We start from the raw sequence: 15,129 nt of genomic DNA on the forward strand, positions 1-15,129 counted from the left end.
CGGAGAAAATTGGCCACTCGGTGCATGCCGTGGGAAAGAAAACCTCCTCGACCTTGCGTGGCAGACGTCAAACACCTACACAATTGGGCATAGCCGGTTGGGAGGGACGCGAATCGAGCTGGTAAATTAAACGAGGCCTGAAGTAGCCGCGCCACTCGAGCGAACAAAACAAACAGCCGAGGGTGCCCGGTTCACTTTCTTCGCGTTAATCACCATCGACCACGGGCGGCGGGGGAGGGTGTTCGGTAGCCAAAACAATGGCCCCAAATGTCACGCCACTCGACCGCGTCCCGAAGGGTTCACCGTGTACAACTCGCCAGCTGTAAAGATGATTCCGATCGTCGATCGTCGAGCGAATATTCGTGGAAATCTCTGCGAGGCTGACATTTGTACGATTTTTTCCAAAAGCCTCGCGTATACTATAAACGTTATCGTAAACCACGTGTCGTTGTTTTCCAAAGATTCGTTTCGTAGATGTAAGGCGAAACACATCGATTCGATAAGATTTGTAATATTTTCCAGAGATCGACTTCTGACCTCCGCCGACTATTGACAACGCGAGCGTCTCGGTCGTTTTCGCGCTAGAGGGTAACACCGAGCCTATCCAGAGGCTCTGACACCCAAACTGGAGCGGTCCAATCTCGAGGAGCCGCGACCGCGAGCCGATCAACGTCAGACTTGGGAGAATCCTTTGCATTCGCGAGGTGTCGTGTTCACGGAGTCTACTCTCGCTAATTCTCATTCTACCGTCGCTAGACGAGACGACGTCGACGTCTATACTAGCCGAATCGTTGGCGAACAAAGAGTTGAAGCGAAGATCTGACGAATGTTTGGCAATCGAGGTACGTTAAGCTTTCGTTCGCTACTGGAAAGGAACAGAGGGTCGGGTTAGTCTGGATTAGGTTGGTTCGTTCCTATCACGGTTCGGTCACGATAAATAAACGCGAATGGTCTCCGTTAGGTGGATCCATCGCGTCCTGACGGGTCGCACGAGTCCAGACGTAGATGGAGAAACGTAGAGGCGGACAAAGCACCGTGCATTTAGAACGGGAAGGACAACCGGGGTAGGGGTGGGGGGAGTCTGGTGGCGCACCACGCGACCGCAACGATCATCGAGAGCATCGCCGAGTCCGTGGATCAGCGGATGGCGGAAAATGGGACGACCCCCACTCCCTCACCGGCCGTGGTGTGCGTCGACGAACGATCTCGTACCGATTAATCCTGGCTCGCTCGCGTCTCGTGGATCGGCGAGGGTTCCTCCTGGCGTTATCTGGCCCGTGGCAGGAGGGTGGTTCCGTCCATCGCGTTTCTGGATCGTATCGTCCCAAGGATCGATCGCGGTCCGGGTGGCACACGCGCTGACCGGTTGCGGAACACGTCCAGGAAACTAGTTTCCGAGGTTCGCGTACACACAAGGACGTGGATTCACTTGGCGAGGAGCGTACGTTCGATGGGTTGGCAGTCGTTTACGCGCACCTCACGCAGCCTGCGGTGCCTGCCCACGACCCCGATCGCAACTTCCACGCACTGCTACTGCTCAAACGTCCTCGACTCCTCGCGTCTACGCATGTGTACGTGTGTACGTGTGTACGTGTGTCGTGTGTCGTGTGTCGTGTGTATGTTGTGTGTATATATGTATATATACATGTATGTGTGGTCGTGTGTGCGTGTGCGTGTATATGTGTGTGCAGGCGTGTGTAGGAGCGTGTATTCGCGCAGAGGACTACCGAGATCCAGCCGTGCGACAGGCTGACCGAGTGGCGACTGAGAACTGAGACTCACCCTCCATGGCGGCGCTGACTTCCCCCAGAACCAGTCTTCCGACTCCCACCCTCGCCCCCAGTTTCATTCCGCTACCGCCTCTCTCTCACCCTCTCTGTCTCCCAACGACTTCCCTCGCACCCCTTTTGCGTGACTTCGTTTCTGAATTTCTTACGATAGCGCCTCGATTCTCTTCCAGAAGCGGGCAAACTTTTCTCGCGGATCGAAATACGATATCGACAAAAATCGATCCACCTGCGAACGAAGAGTTTGTCCCGAAGAAGCGTTTCACGCTAGGATCGCGCTAGGACAAAGTCTTGGACCGAGACCCGAAGAGAATCTTTGGTCTGGCCTCTTGACGGTCGATCGTCTGACTCGATGGCTACCCGTTGCCAGTCCACTGCCTCTAACAAGGTCGTTGCGTCTAACCAATTACGTCGCCTCGTCGAAGGACGACCTTCCGAAGGACCAATGTCGTCCACCGAGCGTCACGGAAGTAAGTTTCCTCCAAACATCGTCTGACGCATTTGAAAAGGATTGGAGACGAGATACGAAGAGATTCGGAAACAAAATCTGTCCAAGTTCCCTCCGAACTTGGCCGGGTGTGTTTAGAAGGATTCGAGGGGGAATCCTAAGAGATCCCCAGACGCCGAGTCACCTGGAGGGTGCTTTTCTAACGTTTCACGATTAAGGCTGTACAGGTTCTACTCTATTGGAAACGATGTAAAAATGTTGATCGTCCTTCAAATATTATCCTGTTCGTCCGCTGCTACGATTTAATCAATTTTCCTGAACAAGAAGTACCTAACCCAGGCCTTTCCACGGATCTTAACCCAGGTCACGGAGCCTCATGGAATCGGCTAACTTAATCCTCGCTCGATTACTCGAACCCTACGTCTCTTCCCTGAGGGATCGTGAACTTGGGCTGAATCTTTGTTCCGCGAGCTGCGATTCCCCCGTGAAAGAAGATCGATCAAAGTTTTTGCTTGAAAGGGTGCGCAACCCCTGAACTTCTGTCAGGTGTTGCGCTGGTCGTGGCAACCCGCGAAATGATCCTTTTTCGCTGTTCGGGATTGTTCGACAGGAGGCACGTGTCTCTGGAGGGTGACTCCAACGAGAGAACGATAGGGCGAGTATCGGAGAGAATCAGAGGTAAATTTAAGCCTCGAACTCGAGGAACTTATTTTTCGACGCGAATCACCGCAACGTCTACTCCCTCGATACGTCCAGGCCCTTGCGCGCTACATCGCTACATAGCGTGAAAATGTGTGCAGAGTTCGTGGCTGGGAATCTTGACTCCCGACATTCAAGTGCGCTACCGTCTTCACCCTCTATTGTCTCTACGACCTCGCTATATTTCTGCCAGTGTCCCTGCATCTTCAGAACTTTCCTCCAACTCCCTACCTCCGTGGCGTGTTTGCGTACACGTTGCGTACCGAGTTCTTTTCTTTGGCAATTTTTCAAACACTCGTCATTTTCAAACAACTTTTTAAACAAACTCCGTAGGAATGTTATTAATTTGCAACTTTGTTAAACATGCGACAAAACGCCTCGTTTGAACGAGATTAAGAATTGTATGAAATGACGGCGGCCGCCAGCGAGGAACGCGAAATTTCTCAGTCTACTTTCAAATATCATTGTGAATTAGTAATCTGAACTTGCATCGTTTTATCGAGAAACGCTGCCAACACTTCTTTATCCCTATACGGAGTGTCGCAACTAACGTGACCACCTTAAAACACCAGAGTAAACCATTATTTCTTTGGTTAAAGATATTTCGTCAAAGTCGTACTCGACGTTTTCTTCGTTGAGACAGCGTAGCTTGCGAAAAGGTAAAGAAAATGTTTGGTTCGAATAAAAAATGGACCAAGTCGTCCGTTTGAAAATGTTAATGACCGAATCTCGTAAGGGGGGTGAACCAGGTCCAAGGGTGTATTGTAATACAGGCTGATCGATCAGACTCTGACGTTCTCGAGGTAAAGGAGAGACACGCGGAAGAAAGCCGAAAAACGACAGAAGAAGAACAGAGTGAAAAAGAGAGGAGAGAAAGAGTTGTACGAGGGTGGTTCGATCGAAGTTGTCGAAGGGAGGGCGCCACCTTGCCGGACACCCCGTTTACATCGGCTCCAGTGGTTCGCGCACTTATCACCCTATCGTTACCATAGTGGCTTATCATTCCATTTAACGAATCGTCCATAGTAACTGGAGAGGTTAGCCAGAAAATCGAAACAGAACTCATCTGGGCCCGAGGAATAATTCTCCAAGTAATTAAACGTCAGCTTTTCCTTCGTATACTTATCGAATCGCAACTCGACTTACGTTTTCTACTACTAATTCGAAATTGTACGTTTGATTACAGAAATGGAAGTACGTTCAATCCATTATGACTGACGTTATCACTATCGAAAGGATTAGCGTTGTCGCTACCAGAGGGATGACGTTTTCGCTACCAAGACATCTCTGTGATGATCATCTGTCACTCTAGCGGGGAGTACGGAAAGTAAACGCGTTTTATTTTTATTTTTGCCAAGTAGGTGAGATCGGGACGAACAAGTATACCACAGTTAATAAATCCTGCGGGTCGTAAAAATTTTCGGGTGGCGAGTCGCCATTTTCGAAACGACCGTCGCGTTTTACTGCTTCTTCGAGAAACGTCCGTTGCGCTCGACTTAATCCCCACGGAGACTGTATTCTCATGACGTAAAAATTTTATGGAACACCGAGATCGTGACTATCCATTTGAATTATTTGAAACGTCCGATACGGACACGCGTTCGTTCCAAGAGAAACGCTATTCCGTTATAAATCGACTGGTCACGCTATTCTGCTCGGCTATATTTAAATGTACAATGTGTTTCCTTTAAGACGAACAATGTATAATGACACAATTAGGATCAATTTTTCATATAAAGTGAAGAATGTTAAATAAAGGATGAGAAACGAAAAGATTAACGAGTAATTTGATGGTAGGGCCCACTCTTTGTATCCGTTCATCGCCACAATTTTGGTGTTTAGGAGCCAATAATCCCGCGTAAGTTAGAAGGAAAATCACGTTGCCCTTTAACGGGAGAAACACAGGGCGGCCCCGTTCCAGAGTTCAGAGAGGAATATTTACGCCTAGCGGCTGGCGCGCGCGCGCACACGTGCCATTTTGACTCTCTGACACTAATTGCGAGGCGCGTCTGGCTGGCTCTCGAGGCCCAAATTAATTAATGGCATACCAAATGACGAAGGGAGGACTCGACTCGCGTTTGGAGGGTCGCAGGCCTGGAAAAACTTAAATAATACGATGTACGATCGTGCCGCGAATATCAATGGTTATCTTCAACACCGTCGACATGCTCCGTTAACGACGTAACGCCCTGTTCGCTTTTTTCCGCCATTACCTTTTCTCGCCTCCTTTTTTCATTTTTCAAAATGAACTGCCGTACGTTACAATTTCTCCATACTCTGCTTTGTATACAATAGTGTACAAATATTTTAATAGTATTATATATTATATGTAATATAGTATAGGTATAATAGTATAGGTATAGTATAGTATAATATTATATATTATATGTGATATAGTATAGAATGTATCAGGAATTGAAGGATACTAACGGGAAATGTGACAGGAGATGAAGGAAATTAAAGAGAAATGTACCAGGAAATTAAAGGGAAATATTGCAAGAAACAAGGGGAAATTAAAGGGAACCGTGGCAAGAAACGATGGGAAATTAAAATATCAACCCAGAAGTTTGGAACGGAATTGATTTTTCACTTTTTGCTGAACTTTTGAAGTTGTTGGGAAGTGTGATGGAGGTGTCACAAAGAGAATGAAAATTTAGTTGTCACCAAGTAGGCACGTTAGTATGCCCCTGATAAATGGCAACCGATGCTAGCCAGTTTGTAGGCCCGGTTGCTACTTCGCAGGCGCAGGTATGCCCCTGTTATGCGGCAACCTTGACTAGCCGCTTTGTCAATTCGGTCGTCGTCTCGAAATTCCTGCGTGTTCGATTTCACACTGCTACGTTAGATAAAATAATACTAACTTGAAATTCACACGTAGTGCTTATCAGTGCCACTAATTGTTCCACCTGAAAGCTGGTAAGTTTCATTGACGTCGGTACAGTGGTGCCAGGTACGCCAATATCCTCAAGTGAAATTCTTGCTGGCACCATTGACCTTTCCATGGTAAACTTCGCTTAACGGTGGATACCAGCATACTCGAAATACTTATCGTATAGAGCTATGTTCTCTAGTCAACACCATCTGGCAGAAACTTGATCAACTAATAGAACATTTTCACGAAACGTACATCGATAATGTCTGTAGTTTATAAACATTGTAATAACACGATTTTGGGTTCGATGCCTCGATTACTTTAAAATTACGTACTCCTTTTTATTATAAATCGATACATAGTACTGTTGTTACAGAATAAATTAAATATCCGATCTACTGTCAAAAGCTTTATTACAACAAAAAACAACCATCAACATCAATCATTTTATTTACAAGATTATGAACAAACTAAACTCTCGTATGTGAATGGTTAATCGGATTTCTTTTCTTTGGTTTCTCCTTTATCTAGAAGAGCACTCGTGATGCCAACTTTCTTCAATTCCTCTATGAGCTCTCCGTTTCTGTGCATTTCTAAAAGTATATCGCATCCGCCCACGAATTCACCGTTTATGAATACTTGAGGTATCGTTGGCCAGTTAGAATAATCCTTGATATCTGAATAAAAACAAACATGGTAAATATAGATCTCTTAAACGCTTCATACACTTCAGACCATAAAAATACCAACTTTGCCTGAGGTTTTCATCCTTAAGTACGTCGTGAGCATCGTATTTTACGTTGTGCATTCTTAATATTTGTACCACAGCATTACTAAAACCACATCTAGGTTCATCTGGAACACCCTTCATGAATACGACTACCTTGTTCTTCTGCAAGAAGAGTAATAAACGTTTTAACGCACGAAACTACTAAACTTGATCAACTTGTTAGTAATTGAAAATGATAAAATCAATGAAAACTATATTGCTTTTAGACTTCTCGAGAGGTTAGGAAAGAAGAAACATTTCTAAGCCATACACACTTCGCGTAATGAACACAAGATTAATGTACGGTTACGCTACAAAATTGAACATATTCAACATTTCAAGAGATGAAAGATTCGTTGTGTAGCAAAATCAGGAGATCGATTTGATTCGAGTGACGATGAAAATATTAATTTACTCACCTTGACGAGGTTAGCAATGTTATCGAGTTTTGTACAGAAATGTCTGACTCCATTGTAGATTTTAAACGAAATCATTTCTTACACTATTTCTAGGAAGTGACAGTCAAAATTTGATTTTTTTTAATAAGAAAAAAGACGACACGATGGGTTAACCGGTTTACGCATCGATCGTGGATGTTAGTCTAGCCTAGGTCGCCATCTAACGGCGGAAGGATGAAACTAAAATTTCTATAGTCGGTCAGTGCCTCTATCCGGAGAACGACCAACTAGTTCCTCCGTTCACTCGTAGATGCCGCCATGTGTATGTTTAAAAAAATTCTTTTTATTGTATCCAATAATACAATTAATCCCGATATCAAAAAATGTATGACCGAAATATTTATCCTAATTTTATTTTATCGTAAATATACGTGTAAGTAAATGCAACGTGGTGAAAATTCTTCTAAAAATAATGCAGTAAATTTCTGGGAACCAATGTTCGCACTTCCAGAACAAACGTTCTACCAATTTTTAATATTTAATTCTCGTACAGCTGATATGCAGTTTCCAGGTCGTCGTGATAAGAGGATAGTCGAAGCTCGAACGATCGTATTTTCCCCGTGACGTACGGTGAAAAATTATTACTTGGAAAAAAAACTCGTTAACCGATACCGCACGTCCGCTGCACGTGGACGTCTTTTCCGAACCTATGACGTCACAGCGAAATCATGGTCACAGAGACCGATCACCATGGAAACTCGCCGCGTGAACCTACGTAAGAACGCCTACGAGATTTTTAAGTTCGTCCGCTATACGTGGCGCACAGCTTCACGGACAAAGTCCTTGCCATAGGTCGCGGACGAATGCCACGAAAATAGCAACAGGTTAAATGTTGTAAAAATATTCGCGTTTAGAGCGGAAATGCGGGGATCCGCTTTCACCGTCAATCCTCGAGGCTAAAGTACAACATATGAATAACGGTCGATTACTTTTATTCGGATGTGTACGACGGCTAAAAAGAATCGAAGAAGAAAAGACGATGCAATAAGTTATGTTCTAGAACAACCTTCAGATTCTGGATGAACCTCACCCTTTCACCTTGTTTAGATGCGATACGGTTACTAGCACGTTCTATTTTTGTCATTCGGAAAGTAATCGTCTGATAGACAAATATAGACAGTCCAAATAATTAGTCGTTAAATAAATGGAAACAAAATCCGATTGTAGTAATTAAAGAATTGAAATTGTAATATATCGGCAACAATGCGAGCATAATCGTTGGAGCTAAATTCGATGGTCTTGTTACTCTCGGCTTCTCAATTTACATTGCGAACGGAGTAGATATATCTCAAGATAAAGCAGGCCTGCCTTTAAACGCGAGCCTTCCGGTGGTTAGACAAAGGATCTATATGTATAATGTAATCGATGTAAGAGCGAAAACTCACGGGAATAGGATCCAACGGACAGCTCTCTCTGGCGGCGAGTGCTGGAATTAAAATTTTCCCTTCGCACGAAGCCTTTTACGCGGCGTCGATGAATACTAAAATACGCGTCGTCGCGAAAAGAACCGTCGAGCAAATATTTTTATTTACCACGTCTCATTTGCTTCGTTTGAGAACGCTGGACTGTATTGGTGTTGTTGTTTACAAAAACCAGATAGCATTCTCGCGTTCACTTAACAGAAGGACGGCCTTTCAACGGACGTAGACACTTTTTTCCTATTGCGCAAGACGCAATAGACACGCTCACTCCCGCTGACTCCCGCTACCGCGCGTTCGTTGTTATAGAATTACGCGATGAAGTTCAAAGAAATAAGCTCCACGGCTGTATTCATATTTTCGCAACATAAGAAAAGAGCGAGTTCGAATGCTCGTCGAATACAGCTCGACCAAGTCTATATAGAGCTCTACTCGGTCATTCGGTATAAACTAACTCGCAGTCGTTCGCGTCATTTTTTTAAGAGGCATGTTGGCGAAGCGATAGCGCAGTTTAGGACAATATTACGCAGCGGATGGTACGGTCGCGAAAGAGTATCGGTCTGATCGCCGAGCGTATACGCGTCTCTCCGTCTTCCATGTTCTCTCTCGTACTTTGTAGTCTGGGACCGTTAATGCAGAGAGAACTTGGCGAGGCACTCGTGAATCCTCTTCCACTCTCTATTTCAGTTCCTCCGTCAGCCTCCGCGTTCCTTCCCGTTCTATTTCGACGTCCATCTCCCTCTAGCCGTATTCGCCCCTACTCTGTTTCCAAGTTCGATCTAGTCTCTCGTTCTTGCCAACGACGCTTTCGTTCCTCCATCCTTTACGAGAGAAGACTCCATCGTCGTTCCCGTATTCTCCTGGTAGGGTTACGGCTAGCCTGGGTTATTGGTAACCGACCGGTAAACACAAAATTACGTGTCTCCCAGTTTTAATCCGCTACTTTTTAGCACAGTTTCTTGAAAACAAAACAGATACGATAGATTCGGTGTTCTGGGTGATATCGCGCAACGTCGAGGAGCTGCCGATACTGAATTTATCGCAACCGCTTTCTCTTGCCTTTTCGTTCGACCTTTCCGCGATCGAGTTGGCTGGACGTTCTTCGAAGAACGTTCCACTAGAGAGCGAACGAATGAAATAACCGTCTTACAGGTCGGAATCCCCTACTAAAGAAAATATTTGTCTAATTCAAACTAACGCAATTCTTCTCCTCGCGTGGTTAGTCGGATATGTTTCGGTGAAATTTTCTTGGTTCGTCGCGGTGAAATTTTTCTTATCGTTTTCCGAGTGGGTGTTGAATGGTTCGAATAACCGTGAAAAGTATGAGAACGCTTTCGTACGATTCGCAACAGTCACGATGTATGCAACTTTTTAGAAGGACACTTTAACGGAGAATTAAATGAACAATTGAGAAACGCGAATCGAGTATAAATGACGTATTCGAAACGTTCTTGGTAATCTGTATAAGAATCGGTAATCATAATTTTGGATTACATATCGGTTAACACTACCACTACTCTGTTATTAACCGCAACAGTTAAGGGTTAAGGTCGTGTGCAAGCCTCGGTTCTCAGAGCGCGTGTCGCGTGCTCTTCAGCATACGGCCCTGATGGCTCGCGCGCCTCGTCATTTGTCCTCGCCCCCCTCACCGCCGCCCCTTGCAGGATACCGTCCACCGCTCGGCAAGCCACTCGATTTTCTTCCCTGCTTCCCCCACCACTTTCGAGCCGATCTCCTGTCTCTGTTTTACCGTCTCACGCGTCGCGTGGCACTCTCTCCCTTCCACTCTCTTTCCTCTCGCAACGCTATTCTCCCTATCTATGTCTCTTTCTATCCTCGTGCCAATTCGCCCGTCCTGTTCGCGTTACTCCATTACGCTTCCTTCCACCTCCGACGCCGGAATTATCGGTCTGTCTCTCTTTCGCATTGTTTTCACCGACTACATCTAAAATCACTGTTTTTTTTTTATTTCTGAATCACTAAATCACTGTTTTTTAAATGTTGTTTAACGTTTGCAAAGAAATGGAATACGTTATTTGGTTCATTATACGACGAGGAATTCCTTTTATCGCGTTGTAACATTATACATTCATGCACGTAACGTACGCGTTCTAGTCGACATTGGTCGTACAAATTAAAGGTCGAAACGTCGATAGGTATTTGAAAAGCTAATGCTAGGTAATGTAGTTTCAAGCCCAATCTCGAAACATGTTTCACCGTAGCGCGATTGTCCTTGTGGAAACGAAGAGTAAATAAATACCTACGTTCGTGTTTGATCGGGCGTAAAAATGGTCGCGAGTATGTAAATCGAAACAGCAGTTTGATCTTCATCTTACGTTACGTAAATTACACTGTCCTCTCTCAGCGTTCGAATTCATCGTGATTCGATCGTACAAAGAAAACGTTTGTCGTCGCTCGTTCGCATCTTCATCGTTCTTATCGCAGATTCGATACGTGCCACAATAAACGTCAGCGGCTGATAATTTTTTCTCATGTTTCTGGCCGACGCGCGTCGCCATTCTCTTGCGTATGTATACGCTAGAACAGCCAGTCGACCGGTCTGTCTTTTTCTGTTTCATTCCTGTTCGACCTCGAGAGGAATCAGCGTAAGGTTTCTCCCTCTTCGTCGCACGTGCCACGATACGTGTATACTCGCTCTTCGTTCGGAAATCGTTTTCTCCTCGTCGTTCCCGGTAACGTCATTCCTTTTCGCTCTAGCGTTTTGTTTCTCCGTCACAGATGCTCGCCAGTGCCGACAACCTCCCCCACTCGGACTGCCACGCGAGGATAATCGAGACGGCCTAACGAACGCCTGTATTCTTACCTCCTGTTTAGTCCAAATCATTCTCCTAAAGGGCGGTTTTTGCTTAACGTTACATTGCCGCTTTCCATACCGTATACTAGAGCTGAACAATATTTGATCGAAACGATGAATAACGTTCTTCTTTTTGCGCGAGGAAATACATCCACGATCGCGAAGCCGATCACGTCAAAGGTTTCGAAACGTTGCAACACTCGATTTTAATATCGCGTCTTCACTTGGTGAATTCTACTTGAAAAAAGTATGGTTAGTAATCCTACCCGAACGAAATAACATTTGCGTGCGATGTTTATTTACGTAAATTTACGTAAGGTTCGGTGGCAGTTGGAAGGGTGTCGAAATAATTTTTGTAGCGGTGCAACGTTTTCAAGGTGCTCGATAAAGTTGCAGCGTTAGATTTTTGGTATACCTGGGTGTTCGTTCCATGAGTTTCGAGTTTCCTGCGAACAGGAAACCGTATCATTTAGCGTCACCGTGTCCCACGAGTGAAAATGCATTAACTGGCAGTAGCGGCCAACACTGCGGCAAAGTGAAACCCCTCGTCACGGTGTAGTCACGTTAAAGCGAGCCACGCAAAATAGAACAACAATCGTGGACCCGAACATTGTAATCCTGGTAACGTTTCTTTCCGGCTTGTCCCTTGTATTCTCTTTGCGACTGACCTTCGTACATCTCCCAAGCTTCTTCTCGCTTATTAAGCTGAATGCTCACGCGGCTGTTTCTTGCCACGCTGTAGAACAGTCGCCGTTAAGCCGAGAAAAGTAACCGCACTCAAGGCCGAATTACAAGATCCTACGCAATTATTGCGTGTATCGAAATGACTACAGTGCGGGGCAAAACGATAGCTCGATGTTTGCTCTTTTCATTTCGTATAAATAAACGTATCGAAATGCACGCTCAGGTTCATGGAAAAATAACGATACAAAAATCTGCGCAGTTGGGACGCAAATAGTTCATTCGTAACCATGTAAAACAACCACGAAATAATTTCTTTTTATACGTCCGAGAAACAAGTTTAACATTGATGCGATAAGGGCTAACCTTGGCGAAGGGTGCTCCGCGTATTTGACCCATTTCATAAATCGCTGCCCTCGAAATCGAAGCACGAAGTACGAAGAATCTCGATTCTACGTTTTCGTCCTTTTCTCCTGGGTAAAATCACCCTGTCCGTTGAACCATGACTTTCGCCGCACCCTGTACATACGTACACCGATGGAGAGCAGAGGAGAGCAAAGAAGAGCGTTGGAAGCGCGACGAAGGAGAAGAGAGACGGAGAAAGCACGGATAGAGTGAAAGGGGCGCGGATAGTCGGGTCGGGACGGGCGGAGGCGGAGGCGAAGGCGTAGGCGGGGGCGGGGGCGCGAGGAGGGAGCGAGGGACAGACGTTCTAGCGTTGTTTGGAACGAGCAAGCTTGGTTCGCGTGGCAAGGGGGGCGCGGGGGGGGGGGGGGAGGGAGGCGAGCGGGCGCGGAAGGTGGCGCATGGCGGGGAGAACCGATGACGATGGAGGGAGGCTCGTGGGTGGCAGCTGAGCACGGTGTGATAGGGGAAATCAGTCGCGGTTCGAGTACCGCCACGCATGCACGCGAGCTGGTTCGCTCGTTCCTGTAGCTTTTTATTGTCCGTGCGACGACACGGTTCTCTCCGTAACACCGGAGCACCCTGAAAATAAACGCAACAATACGCGTTTCTCGGAATTGATCAAAGCGAATCCCGACCTCCATCCGAAAGTTTCTTAGACCTTTTGAAAGATATAGTAGCCGAGACGCTTGCGCCGTTTCCCGAAGACGGGTAACCGCCGCCGAACCAAGCCAATCGGAAACACCGATGTAAACAGAGAGCAGTTTTTAAACGGTAAAAGAGCGGCGGCGACGGCGGCGCGACGCTCGCTCCCCCTCCCCCACCCGCCCTCCCCCGCCCCACACGCACACACACTCTTCCTCTTTCTTTCTTTCGCGAGGAAAGGACGTTCGAGATAATCTGAGCGAACGTTCCTTCGAGGGGAAAGTCTGTATTTTGATATACCAGTTTACAATTGTCGCTCAAGAGGATTCCGCGCTGTCGCAGCGTTCACGAATAAACACGAACGATTGTTCGAATTGTAACAGTGGACTGTGCGATAGTTTCGTGAGAGGTGAAGTGACAAGATTATTTGCCGTGGCAAAGAAGAAAGCACGCGACCGAAAGTAGTGGCTGGAACACGGTGGGGCCAAGATGCTCGACTTCGAACAACAGGCCAATCAAGCACAAGCCCTGGCCTCGCTCGACGAGGACTGGCACCTGCTCGAGGGTGAGCGCACGACCTTCGCAATTTTTCTTCTCTATGCTTTGCATGTTCAACTCGAGCCCGCGACAGGGCAGTGGCGTCGACGCTCTATCGGCGTGCACCTGGTGAAACCTGCGTCGAGCTGGATAGATCTCGTTGACTCTTTCAGGCATGCTCGTTACCACGGGGTCCGGAGCGTTCTGAATTCCAAACTAACGACGATACTTTTCCAACTCTGAAACAAACGTAAAGCGATTATATCGCATTAAATGTACAGAAAATCACAGGCATACAAATTCGACGAGCAATAAATTCGATGAAAAATTATATGTAGTACCGTAAATCACGCATTCCATTTAAAGAGTACGACAAATATAGACCAGTAGCTAACCTAACCCGGACAGTATTTGTCTTGCCTTAATTCGCTTTGTTACGAAACCGTCTTACCGGGGTCGGATTAGAATGCGTGCTTGCATCGCAAGCGAGAATAAAACTAACTACTAAAGTCGCGTGACGTTGCCGCAAGTTCGAGTGTCGCGCGACTCGAATATTCCTTCGACGATGATTTCGAAAATGATCGTTGAACGCCAGCAGGACGCGACACTTTGTCTCGGTAGCGTCCGAACGTTCTTTTTATCGAACAGCTGCCTTCCGTGCCAGTCTTTCAATTTTATTGTCCTTTTTTTCTCACCGCACGAACGTCTGGTGCCGCGCGCGTTCACGGGTTTCATTGTGATTTCTTAATACCCACCGAAGAAAAATAATGGCGCAGACGTGAATTTCGCATCGCCTAGTCGGCATCGGCGGCCACTCGACGCCACTCTGTCCAAATTTATCTTTGCAGCAGTTTCATTTTATTTTTACGATAAGAGTATCTAATTCTGGTTTCGTATACGTATTCAAACTTACGTCGAAATGCAACGTTGCCAGCGTTTCGAGGTAGACTCGATATCTAGAATTTGGAATTTTTTCGCGATTCTTTCGACGCGTACGCGACACGTTTGAGCTGTGTAACGCGATACACCGTAGGAAAGTCGGAGAGCTCGAAGAAAGGAAAAGTGAAGGGAACCTGTCACATTTTCAATTGGAACGTAATGAAATTTCATCGCAAACTGGTATTTTGTAGAACTTTGATTTAGATTTCAGATCGAGGGAACCGAAAGTAACGTTGGTAAGGAATGCGTAAACATTACGGTGTAACGCGGTGTTCCACAAGTAGGGGCGTAACTCCTACGGTTGGGAAAAGATGGAGGTGGGGAGGGGCAGAGTAGGAGGGAGGTTGGTTGTTAGACTCTCAGAGACCTCCAGAAAAACTGTTTCTACTTTATATTCTTTGGACCAGCGGTGCGAATGAAATATATAAATCGTATACCTTCGTTAACTAGACTCGATGCTTCAACACTAAACGCGATTACTTTATCTTTCGGAGTGGAACAAAATTGTACAACGACAAAGTAAAAATTGAAAAGTGTCCCGAATATTAAAGTTAGTGACCGTATCTACATACAGGCCACTTGTCCGTTGCGTTGTACAAGGGCGACACGTTGGCGTCGCGTCGACTCGCATATTGCACGGTGGAAAGCACGACTCG

The 15,129-nt window shown here is 46.1% G+C and overlaps 3 protein-coding genes and 2 long non-coding RNA genes across 14 annotated transcripts in view; 3 read left to right on the plus strand and 2 right to left on the minus strand.

Annotated features, from left to right (window-relative positions):
* The window catches only part of LOC128886566 (potassium voltage-gated channel protein eag), a 57,133-nt gene extending 55,778 nt beyond the window's left edge, over positions 1-1,355 (minus strand). For all 10 annotated transcript variants that reach the window (XM_054141563.1, XM_054141561.1, XM_054141559.1 and 7 more), the window contains exon 1: positions 1,213-1,355. The gene's annotated coding sequence lies outside the window, so the exon portion shown is untranslated. The remainder of the gene's footprint in view (positions 1-1,212) is intronic.
* Positions 1-4,707, plus strand: part of LOC128886568 (uncharacterized) — a 45,159-nt gene extending 40,452 nt beyond the window's left edge. The window contains exon 3 of the long non-coding RNA XR_008459866.1: positions 4,121-4,707. This is a non-coding gene — a long non-coding RNA (uncharacterized LOC128886568). The remainder of the gene's footprint in view (positions 1-4,120) is intronic.
* On the plus strand, positions 533-4,050 carry LOC128886569 (uncharacterized). The gene is made up of 3 exons (XR_008459867.1): positions 533-887; positions 962-1,441; positions 2,059-4,050. It is a non-coding gene; the product is annotated as an uncharacterized LOC128886569 (long non-coding RNA).
* Positions 4,708-6,202: 1,495 nt separating the features above from the next.
* Positions 6,203-7,188, minus strand: LOC128887104 (glutaredoxin-related protein 5, mitochondrial). Its single transcript, XM_054142596.1, has 3 exons — positions 6,995-7,188; positions 6,557-6,698; positions 6,203-6,483 (listed from the first exon to the last, which is right to left on the minus strand). Exons 1-3 carry the CDS (start codon positions 7,067-7,069, stop codon positions 6,299-6,301), a joined length of 402 nt encoding a protein of 133 aa, XP_053998571.1. The 5' UTR covers positions 7,070-7,188; the 3' UTR covers positions 6,203-6,298.
* A 3,285-nt stretch (positions 7,189-10,473) lies between these two features.
* LOC128887103 (uncharacterized) overlaps positions 10,474-15,129 on the plus strand; it is a 71,871-nt gene continuing 67,215 nt past the window's right edge. The window contains exon 1 of the mRNA XM_054142592.1: positions 10,474-13,562. Within this exon, the coding sequence (XP_053998567.1) occupies positions 13,487-13,562 (76 nt within the window). The 5' untranslated portion in view covers positions 10,474-13,486. The remainder of the gene's footprint in view (positions 13,563-15,129) is intronic.

This window comes from Hylaeus anthracinus, unplaced genomic scaffold (genome assembly GCF_026225885.1).
Source record: "Hylaeus anthracinus isolate JK02 unplaced genomic scaffold, UHH_iyHylAnth1.0_haploid 11985, whole genome shotgun sequence".
Taxonomy (NCBI): Eukaryota; Metazoa; Arthropoda; class Insecta; order Hymenoptera; family Colletidae; genus Hylaeus; species Hylaeus anthracinus.

Excerpts from the sequence above, each read along its gene's own strand:
- LOC128887104 (XM_054142596.1), bottom strand. The coding sequence starts at position 7,069 with ATGATTTCGTTTAAAATCTACAATGGAGTCAGACATTTCTGTACAAAA. Across the intron at positions 6,699-6,994 it reads ACATTGCTAACCTCGTCAAG|AAGAACAAGGTAGTCGTATT; the intron begins GTGAGTAAATTA and ends CTCTTCTTGCAG. Across the intron at positions 6,484-6,556 it reads GGATGAAAACCTCAGGCAAA|ATATCAAGGATTATTCTAAC; the intron begins GTTGGTATTTTT and ends GTTTTTATTCAG.